This window comes from Papilio machaon, chromosome 16 (assembly GCF_912999745.1).
Source record: "Papilio machaon chromosome 16, ilPapMach1.1, whole genome shotgun sequence".
In the NCBI taxonomy this organism is placed as follows: domain Eukaryota; kingdom Metazoa; phylum Arthropoda; class Insecta; order Lepidoptera; family Papilionidae; genus Papilio; species Papilio machaon.
Genome location: NC_060001.1, coordinates 5,747,731 through 5,759,697, shown reverse-complemented (window position 1 = coordinate 5,759,697; position 11,967 = coordinate 5,747,731). Strand labels below are relative to the sequence as shown.

Here is an 11,967-nt window from a genome sequence, read left to right as displayed (position 1 = left end):
CAAACATGTTGTTGTCTCTGTTTGAAAGATAATGAAGGAGACCACAATAAGTGTTTCGGCAATGAACACCCACAGTAATTGAAGTGTCGTGTATAAATGTCTAGATGTATGGATGTTTGTTTGAAAGTATGTACAAAACAGATCAACGAATTTATAAAAAATCGTCATAGTTGTGAAGCATAATCTGGAATAACACATAGGCTACTAACTGAGTTTTATTTTTAAATCCACGCGGACGGAGCCGCAGGCGACAACTTGTTTATAAGCATTAATTGTTTACAATAATATGACCGCATATTGAAATATAAGAGCATTGTTCTGTTATCTGTTGTCTGCAGCGGACGACTGCGCGTCGCGATTTTAAAAATAAATTATTCAATTGCTAAGTTAGTATGAGTGAGGATCCATTAGTTTATTTGACAATTGAAAGGTGGGGAGAGTTAAAAGCTGTTTTTAAATCTGACTGGCCGCGGAGTGTATCAGGTTTTACTATTCTCGAAAACATGGAATACATTTTAAAACAAGGTATTGATTATGGATTCAAAGTGTACTGTCCTTACGGAGAACCATCAAACGGAATGGTCGCTTTTAATCTCAAGGTAAAAACAACCAATATATTGAAATAGTTACTAAGTTTTAGTTTTAGTTTTAACTATTGTTATATCATGTATCTATACTAATTATATAAATAAATGGGTAATATTTAATTGTTTGCATTGAATAGGCTCCGAAACTACTGAACAGATTTGATAAATTCCATATTTATTAAAAAGCTATATTTATTACGAGATTTTTTTTATTCCGCGTGGACGACATCGCGACTGTAATATTTATTGAAAAAGAATAATATAAAAACAATTCATTCTTTTTCCGTCCAAGTACAATTTGGGGGCATTCAAGAGTAGAGTGAATAGGCATTTACAAAGCTAGAGAGTACCATCTTTCGACCACATCATCACTTCATCAGATGGGATCGTGGTCAAGCGCTAGCTTATTCATTATAAAAAAAAGTATATATGTACTATTCAGCCCGAGGTCCAACTCAAGCGTTGTCCACTTATTACAATTGACTTGTTACAGAAAACATTCTATGAAATCGTAATACAGACACCAAAAGATGATACAAGCAATCTGCAAGAGGCACTGAAGACAAGCAAATTGATAGATTGGACTAGACAAATTGAAGTGCCCTTTGCACCCAAACATGTAATGGACTGCGTCAGAAGAGTTAATTTGGAGAAAAATATGAAAACCGTCATTACGAGGACAGAAACATTTATTTTAGACAAAGATATGCCATTATTTAAGGATATTAGGTATTTTTATCCCATTTTTTTTTTTCAGAGATGTACCTAACAATTTTTTGTAATACTTTTTAACATCATACGAATTTCAAGTTTTAAGTTAAAATATTCAGTAAATTTTCTTGTACAAATGTTTTTTTTTTTAAATTTCAGGTTACCAGATGGATTTAAGTTTAAACCACTGACACTTGAATACGTGGATTTAGTTGATTCGACTTGGCCGCATAGATATGACAGCTCCGACTGGTATTTTGATCTTCTAACCCGAGCTAACTTAGGATACGGATTATTCAAACAAAATGATTTAATTGCATGGGTTTTCATCAAAGAAATGGGAGCTCTTGGACACTTGTACACATTAGAGGAGCATAGACAAAAAGGATATGGCGAATTAGTTTTAAAATTAATATCAAATATCTTGTTGAAACAAAAGAGACATGTCGTCGCATTCTGTGTAGAAGGAAATAAAATTGCTTATAAATTATATAAGAAATTAGGATTTGAACGTACTGATGAAATTGAATGGTGCGCAATGACTCCTTCGTAATATATTTTAAAAAATATTTTACAATCCTTATAAATATTTAACTAAAATATTAAATTATACTCAAAAAAACTTCATCATAAAGTCTTTGACTAACATAAAAAAAGAGAAAAAAAGATATCACAGGATGTTTTTTTTGTAAAAATAAGTTATTAATAAAAAATGTAGGTACCTAACGGTTGGTACTGCTTTAAATGTTTTGAAATTGTAAAGTATTATGTTATGACCACCAAGATTGTAGTTATTAAAATATTTTAAACAACAGCTTATAATTTAAACCAAATATTTAAGAAAGTTATTCGTTGACATTTTCCATTCTTAATGATAATAACTACAACAATACAGCCCTGGACTAGATAAACGCTTACAGTCGACCGGACCAACCTTGATCAAAGGATTGTATAAAACGACCTTGTTCACCGTTCAGCGAACTGTTTCAGACTGAAGTTAAAAAAATATATGGGTTTAACAACATGGGACTGAAGAAATGTAAATAAATATATGTTAGCTGACCGCCCCGAAGATAATCCACTATTTATTAAACATATCTTATAGTGATACAAAGATTGGGTGAGAGATTAGGAAAAAGAGCGGGGATTTCCCGAAAACACGAAAAAGAAGGCAAATCCGTGTCGCAGCTGTTGCATTGCTAATTGTATTGTAACCTAAGAAATAATTCAATTTAAAGTTTACACAATGTAATGTAACCAATGATGTCAATTCATATGAAAAGACAAAAAAAAAAGACTTTTTTGGCATTATTTTACTTACTTTGTATATTATCCATTTGAAAGGAGTCAAAGGACCTTTACATTTACATGACCCTTACATTTTTATTTGTGTAGAATCAAAGTCAGTCATTAAAATCCAGTCAATAATTGTGTTTTAATCAAAAAGTTTTCAACAAACTTTGCTATTACAATATTGAAGCGAAAACCAATCAGCGAGTGTTCTTGAGCTGCAAAGTATATATTTCAATATAAGTATCTTGAGAATATGATATTCTATGTACAAAATCAAATATATTCATTGTTGTATTGTTAATCCAAATCGTATTTTTACATTTAAATCATTCAAAGTAATATAGTATTACTGGCTGTCACCAGAAACTCCGTTCGCGCGGGATTAAAAAAAACTTAATTAGTAGCCTATATGGTCTTCCAGAGTCCAGACTATGTTCTACTTCTATGCCATTGAGAACATTCTAGTTCTATTCTGCAGCCGGGAAGGTAAAGATGTAGTGCTAAATTACCGACGTAGTCCGGAAGAACACATAGGCTACTAATTGAGTTTTATTTTTAAATCCATTAAAAATGTACCTAACGCTTTAAATGTTTTGAAATTATAAAGTATTATGTGTTATGACCACAAAGATTATTAAATGTTTTATACAACAGCTTATAATTTAAACCAAATATTTAAGAAAGTTATTCATTGAAATTTTCCATTCTCAATAATAATAAATAGAACAATACAGGTCTGGACTAGATAAACTTACAGTCGACCAGACCAACCTTGACCAAAGGATTGTATAAAACGACCGCGTTCACCGTACAGCGAACTATTGCAGACTGAAGTAAAAACAAAACACGGGTTTACCAAATTTATGGGAATGATGAAATGTAAATAAATTTAATAGTAGATGACCTAATATTTATTAAACAAATCATTACTTTTACTATATTGATACAAAGATTGAGTGAAGGATTTCGAAAGAGCTGGGATTTTCCCGAAACCGCCCAAAGAAGGTTTTATTGTTAATCAAATTCGTATTTTTACATTTAAATCATTCAAAGTAATATAGTATTACTGGCTGTCACCAGAAACTCCGTTCGCGCGGGATTAAAAAAAAACTTAATAAGTAGCCTATATGGTCTTCCAGAGTCCAGACTATGTTCTACTTCTATGCCATTGAGAACATTCTAGTTCTATTCTGCAGCCGGGAAGGGAAAGATGTAGTGCTAAATTACCGACGTAGTCCGGAAGAACACATAGGCTACTAATTGAGTTTTATTTTTAAATCCACTCGGACGGAGCCGCGGGCGACAACTATTTTTTTTATAAGCAATAATTGTTTGCAATAATATGACCACATGTTGCAATATAAGAGCATTGTTCTGTCTGTTGTCCGCACCGGACGACTGCGCGTCGCGATTAAAAAAAAAATATATTCAATTGCAAAGTTAGCATGAGTGAGGACCCATTAGTTTATTTGCCAATTGAAAGGTGGGGAGAGTTAAAAGCTGTTTTTAAATCGGACTGGCCGCGGAGTATATCAGGTTTTACTATTCTCGAAAACATGGAATACATTTTAAAACAAGGTATTGATTATGGATTCAAAGTGTACTGTCCTTACGGAGAACCATCAAACGGAATGGTCGCTTTTAATCTCAAGGTAAAAACAGCCAATAAATTAAAATAGTTACTAAGTTAAAGCAATAAAAACAATACAGTTGACTGAATTATAACTGTATATTATTTTACAACTATGTATCATAAGTACTTGCACGATATAACTGTTTTATTTATTATTTAACTTTCATATGTTGTTAAGTACATAATTCAAGTTACTCTCAATTTTTTCTGTAATTTTTGTTTAATCAATTTGATAAATTTTTAACTATTTTTATATCATGTATCTATACTAATATTATATAATAAATAAAGGGGTAAGATTTAATTGTTTGCATTAAAATAGGCTCCGAAACTACTAAACAGATTTGATAAATTCTATATTTATTAAAAAGCTATATTTATAGTATTACGAGATTTTTTTTATTCCGCGTGGACGTCATCGCGACTGTAATATTTATAACAACAAACATAAAAAACAATTCATTCAGCTTAATGCTCCCGGTACACGGAATTTGACACGTCAGTAATAAGGTTTGGAACAAGTTGCCGGCGTCACTTTTTCCGTCCAAGTACAACATGGGCGCATTCAAGAGTAGAGTGAATAGGCATTTACAAAGCTAGAGAGTATCATCTTTCGACCACATCATCACTTCATCAGATGGGATCGTGGTCAAGCGCTAGTTTATTCATTATAAAAAAAAAGTGTACTATTCAGCCCGAAGTCCAACTCAAGCGTTGTCCACTTATTACAATTGACTTGTTACAGAAAACATTCAATGAAATCGTAATACAGACACCAAAAGATGATACAAGCAATGTGGAAGAGGCACTAATGACTAGCAAATTGATAGATTGGACTCGACAAATTGTAGTGCCCTTTGCACCCAAACATGTAATGGACTGCGTCAGAAGAGTTAATTTGGAGAAAAATATGAAAACCGTCTTTACGCGGACAGAAACATTTATTTTAGACAAAGATACGCCATTATTTAAGGATATTAGGTAATGAGTGAGTTTCCAATAAACAATCAAGTATTTTATCCCATTTTTTTTTTCAGAGATTTACCTAACAATTTTTTAATACTTTTTATCATCATACGAATTACAAGTTTTAAATTGAAATTTTCAGGAAATTTTCTTGTACAAATATTTTTTTAAAATTTCAGGTTACCAGATGGATTTACGTTTAAACCACTGACACTTGAATATGTGGATTTATTTAATTCGACTTGGCCGCATAGATATGACAGCTCCCATTGGTATTTTGATCTTCTTACCCGAGCTAACTTAGGATACGGATTATTCAAACAAAATGACTTAATTGCATGGGTTTTCATCAATGAAATGGGAGCTCTTGGTCACTTGTACACATTAGAGGAGCATAGACAAAAAGGATATGGCGAATTAGTTTTAAAATTAATAGCAAATATCTTGTTAAAACAAAAGCGATATGTCGTCGCATTTTGTGTAGAAGGAAATAAAATTGCTTATAAATTATATAAGAAATTAGGATTTGAACATACTGATGAAATTGAATGGTGTGAAATGACTCCTCCGTAATATATTTATAAAAAATATTTTACAATCCTTATAAATATTTAACTAAATATTCATAAAAACTTCATCATAAAGTCTTTGAATAACAGCAAAAAAGAGAAAAAAGATGTCACAAGGTGTTTTTTTTTTTGTAAAATAAGCTATTAAAAATATACCTAACGCTTTAAATGTTTTGAAATTATAAAGTACTAGCCTTTACCCGCGACTCAGTCCACGAGGAATAAAAAATAGAAAACGGGGTAAAAATTATCCTACGTCCGTTTCCTGGTTCTAAGCTTTTTTCAGCCCACCAATTTTCAGTCAAATCGCTTCAGCCGTTCTTGAGTTATAAATAGTGTAACTAATACGACTTTCTTTTATATATATAAAGATTATGTTATGACCACAAAGATTGTAGTTATTAAAATATTTTAAACAACAGCTTATAATTTAAACCAAATATTTAAGAAAGTTATTCATTGAAATTTGGGTGATAGGCTACGCGGATGACCTTGCTTTACTAGGAGCGGCAAAAGAAGAGGTGGCGAGAGCAGCGGAAGTGTTGGATAGGGAAGCAAAGAGAGTTGGCTTAAGTATTAATCACGAGCAGACAGAATATATACACATGCGTCGATACAGAAGCTCAAGAATACCCAGAGAAGACCTCAAAGTTGCTAACCTTACCTACAAAGGAGTCGAAAAGTTTAAGTACCTGGGCTGCACTATAACGGATCAAAACACTCGTGAAGAAGAAATAGAAATTCGAGTGCAAAATTCCCTACGTTGTAGTGCAGCTCTACACAAGATATTAGTGTCCAGGCTTCTCAGCCGGCGCACCAAGATCCGCATTTATAAAACGGTAATTAGACCGATTCTAATGTACGGCTGTGAGGCCTGGACACTCACTGCAAAGGAAGAAGCAAAACTCCTAGTCACCGAACGGAAAATTTTAAGAAAAATTTTAGGGCCAGTGCAAAAAGAGGATGGAACGTGGCGCATCAGAAAAAACACTGAGATTGAGAAACTGGTGGCCGAGCCCAACATCATTGGCGAGATAAAAGCGCAACGACTCCGCTGGCTCGGCCACTTAGAAAGAATGGATGATGTTCGTGGTGTCAAACGCGCATATATGGGACGACCGAGTGGTCGGCGCCCAGTTGGCCGTCCCAGATATCGCTGGATGGATGAGGTAAATAGAGATCTTCGGGACCTACAGGTCCGAGATTGGGTCGGGACGGCGCGGGATCGGAAAAAGTGGAGACTTTTGTTGTCGGAGGCCAAGGCCCACTTTGGGTCACTGCGTCACCCTAGTTAGTTAGTTTAGTTTTTATTCATTGAAATTTACCATTCTTAATGATAATAACTACAACAATACAGCCCTGGACTAGATAAACGCTTACAGTCGACCGGACCAACCTTGATCAAAGGATTTTATAAAACGACCTTGTTCACCGTTCAGCGAACTATTTCATACTGAAGTAAAAAAAAACACGGGTTTACCAAATTTATGGGAATGAAGAAAATAAATTTAATAGTAGATTATCTAATATTTATTAAACAAATTACACTTTTACTATATTGATACAAAGATTGAGTGAAGGATTTCGAAAAGGGCTGGGATTTCCCCGAAACCCGCCAAAGAAGTTAAATTGGTGTCGCAGTTGTTTTAATTAGGATTGCAACTTATGAAGTAACTAACAATTAATATGATAAGACAAAAGAAGCCGTTTTTTTGCCACTTTTTACTTACTTTGTATCTTATCCACTTAAAAAGACTCAAAGGAAAAGACCCTCACAAATTAATTTTTGTAGAATCAAAATATTAAATACAGCAGAATTAAATCCAGTCAATAATTGTGTTCGCGGCGAGCATTTAATCAAAAAGTTTTAAACAAACTTTGCTATTACAATATTGAAGCGAAAACCAATCAGCGAGTGTTCTTGAGCTGCAAAGTATATATTTCAATATAAGTATCTTAAGAATATGATATTCTATGTACAAAATCAAATATATTCATTGTTGTATTGCTAATCCGAATCGTATTTTTTTCCATTTTAATCAGGGATCCCCAAACTATTTTGGACAAGTGACCCCCCTGTTCCAAAATGAACCGTTTCCACAGACACCCATCGCCAAATTATCTACTTTTAAGATCAATTATTGTTATTATCATTATTTTTAATTCTGACTAAGGTCAATAGAAGAAGACAGAGTGAGAATTAGCAATGCTTTAAGTTCGATACCGACCCCTTTGGGATTCTCTGATTTAAATCATTTAATTTAGAATCAATCAAAGTAATAAATTTAGTATTACTGGCTGTCACCAGAAACTCTGTTCGCGCGGGATTATAAAAAAACTTAATAAGTAGCCTATGTGTTCTTCCAGACTATGTTCTACTTCTATGCCAATTTTCAGAGAGATCCATGCAGCCGTTTTGAAGATACCTTCTAACAAAAATCCATCTATTCATACATACATCCAAAAATAGTTAATAGTACTAAATTGACAACACTTGAGTCTTTATTAGTTTAGGTGAATTAATCAATTTAGCCCCATGCGACGATTGTGGAGTATTGCCTATACGCACTGGAAATCTTAATTAAAATTGTAAAACTAATGAAATCTTCACTTCATTTCTTTACAATCCTTTGTAGTCTTTAATATTCAGCATAACAAGAATGTATAATAACCAGAGCTGGGCATTAACTCGTTAATCCGTTAATCGTTAATTAACGAAGTTAACATTTTGCTTAACGGATTAACTTTTAAGTTAACTTCAAAAAGTGTTAACGCTTTTGTTAACTTCCGTTAAACTCAACTTCCGTTAATAAAAGTCCGTTAATCGTTAAATTAGAAACTTGGAGACGTCCTGTCATTTTGTTTAAATTACGCGCTACGCCACGCTCGTAAGTTCAACTATGTTGGGCGACTGTCGGCGACTCTAAAGGTGAACAAAGAGTTGATAATTGATATATGTGAAGTTCGCACTTGCAAGTGTGAAGCATCAGAGCGTCCGGGAAAGACGTGACCAACAGGACAAAATCAATAGGTTCAAAATAGTATATTTCATTTTATTATAAAAAAAAACCCAAATATGTAATAGCCCACATTCCGAACGCTCTTCATCCCTGCAATACGCAACTTTTTGAGCAACTGTATTTAAACACTTTTTTACTCGTGCTTTTTCTTTAGCTTTTCCAAACGTTCTCTTTCCCAACTGTCAAAATAATGTCTATTAAAAAGAAAAACCAACCACGAATTTTTTTACAAAAATATCATTGAAGTTTTTATGAATCATGCAAATATTTCTAAAAAGAAGCTCCTAATTTGTTACAATATCAGATTTAATGATTTGATTCAATGAATTAGGTTAGTTTTCATTTTATTTCATCTAATTAAATTCCATTTTCATTTCATATCAATAAAAATAATCTACTGAAGACTTGGTTGTTTGGGCATAGTTCCCTTTGCCTACCCAGAATGGGTGAACAAAAAAATCTATGTTGGTATTCTTTTACGGTTGGCGCCATTTTCCAAACATTTTAGTTAGTTGAGTTTATTGTGATTTTATTATTCTATTAAATTGCTTCATTTTTTCGCAACTGTATCAAAAATAGTTGTTTAGTACACGTGCGAAACTGTCATTACAACTTGTTCCAACTGTCAACTGTCGGAACTCTTTGCAATGACAGGCTTTCCGCACTCGTATGAAATATACTATAATGCATTCATACTTGTCTCTAATACTAATGTGTACATTCTATAAATGTAGAGTCAAAACTAACTTTTAAACAAGTGACGCCACAATAAGTGTGAAATTAGTATGTATAATTTTGGTATGGTTAACTGTTAACGATTAACTTTAACTTGCGTTAAATTTTCGAGAATTTAACGGTTTAACGATTAACGAAGTTAATTTTTTAATTAACGATTAACGAAGTTAACTTTTCGATTAACTGTGCCCACCTGTGATAATAACTATACGATATTTGCTAATACTACTATTTGTGGTTAGAAAAAAACTTAACAATACCTTTTCAATTTTATTTTGGCTCAAATTATTACAACAATATAACAAACGATGAATAAAAAGTATAAAAGTAGTGTCTTGATAAACTAGCAATGGAATCCGGTAAATATTATCTGATTCAACTAGTTAGTATAGAATAGTATAGCTAGGTCATGTTAAAGGCTAAACCTAGATGATGCAATTCAGTACGACAGAACCTACCATGCGGTTTACGCATCGCAAAATGGTGAGGTATTTAACCTTACATTAAATTTTAATAACCTTAAAATTATCAGTACTTTATTCCACAAATAACACAAATTTATATACCTTATTTCTGTGTAAAAGAGTTTTGTTGAATATGTTCAATTTGCATGATTTTATTTGTTTATTTGCAGTATCCAGAGATAATGAACATGTCTAGACAAGGCGCTCGCTGGATACACAAGCTGGGGCAACAGAGTAGAGGAGGGGCGGTACAAACGCTGTTTGCCGACATAATTAATATTCCCGGCACGCCTGACAATATTCTGTATTCACTGAATTCAGATTGTGAAGCGACCATAGCACGCAACTGGCGCCGACTATCAGGGCCACTTTATGACGTGTCTCAAAGTTCGGAATACTTGGCTCTGTTGAAAACTATTTAAACGTTACTTGTTTTTAAATTATATTCAAGCAAATATCTCTCTTATGTTTTATAAACCTTGTTTAAGGTAAAGATTTAGAAGACCTAAGCATTGTAATTACACAATCTGCAGCAGGTTGTCACGATGTTTTCCTTCACCTTAAGAATGACGGATACACTAATATGAAATTGTAAAATCGAAAAACACATTGGTACATAGTGGTGATCGAAGCTGGACGTGTAGATTTCGGTCCAGTCCGGTCAAGCGGTTTAAAACTGTAGCACTGACGCCACAATCAAAACGTACGCTTATAAAACTTCACCATCGGTAGAGTTTCGAATATTATCTAGTTTGACATTTGCGACAGATACCGTTTTTGTGCGACTGATGCTTAAAGTGTCTAAAGGAAAGTGCTCGTATTGTCCGCTCTATACGTATTATCTTTGAATCTCTTTGGCATCAGCGAACAGTGATTAAACAATATGGCAAACAGTCGTTATACATTACATGTTATGTTAATTCCGCTTTTATGTGCAGAATGATAACAATAATACTATGTTAATCGTAGACTTAACAGTCATAACTTCTTATCGCTTTTGTAACAAACGACAGTTGATAGCAGTGTTATGTGGTAAAAAACATATAATCTTTATCAGATATCGTGAACTACACCTCTGTTACTGTAGTCACGAATTGTCTACTCTGAATATACGTACATACACACGCATCTGTACACGTATCTGTATCGAGGTACCTATTAATGCTGAAACAATATCCTACCTTTCTACCCAAATGTTCGGTCAAACTGGCTGTTCTATTCAGCTAGTAGGTTTGGCGACCTGGCAACCCTATGCCTATTTCATTTAAGCCATTTTGCGACTTAGCAATTGGTAGCGTTATCAGAAACTCGAATCAATAATAGAGACAGAATTAGCCGACACTAACTACAACTGGCGACTGTCGGTACGAAACAATAACTGTCATTTCCAAACAGCGACATATCCAGCGGTATATCTATAGAGTGTCTTTTCTACACAACGTGTAAAACATATATGTAACTTATTGGGGTTACTACGCTGGTCAATGATAAAGTGAAAAAGGTTACAAATTACCAAACCGCCATAGTTTTCTCGACAATATTGATTGCACAATCCCAGTCTTATTACGTGTAATGGATTTCAAATGTAATTATCTGTAGGTGGGTTAACTGCAATAACTGTCGATGCTAACAATGGATTTTCTTATCAACATTCCCATGACAATATTAAGGGAATTTGACAGACATACGTTACACAAACATATTTATATAATAACTGTATTTACAAATCGGTACATATTTATATTTTGCACAACGTTAATTGTGAGGATGATGAGAGTAGAGTTGAAAAATATATTCATAGATGCTTTAGACACATTGAATAAAGGAGATTAACAAAGGAAATTTATGGCACGAACATGAGTGGAAGTGTCGGTCGGAGCCGTCCCAAACGGACTTACCTAGGTATACCATCCAGATTTATGAAATACTTAAGAAGGGCGGTATTAAGAAACCGACGTGCATGTATGCGTAGATGCATAGATAAGATCA

General features: G+C 33.6%; 1 protein-coding gene across 1 annotated transcript; it reads left to right on the top strand.

The window, feature by feature from the left end:
- Window positions 1-298: 298 nt before the first annotated feature.
- Window positions 299-1,851, top strand: LOC106711179. The gene is made up of 3 exons (XM_045681660.1): window positions 299-599; window positions 1,081-1,316; window positions 1,458-1,851. The coding sequence occupies exons 1-3, from the start codon at window positions 393-395 to the stop codon at window positions 1,849-1,851; spliced, it is 837 nt and encodes a 278-aa protein (XP_045537616.1). The 5' UTR covers window positions 299-392.
- Window positions 1,852-11,967: the final 10,116 nt, after the last annotated feature.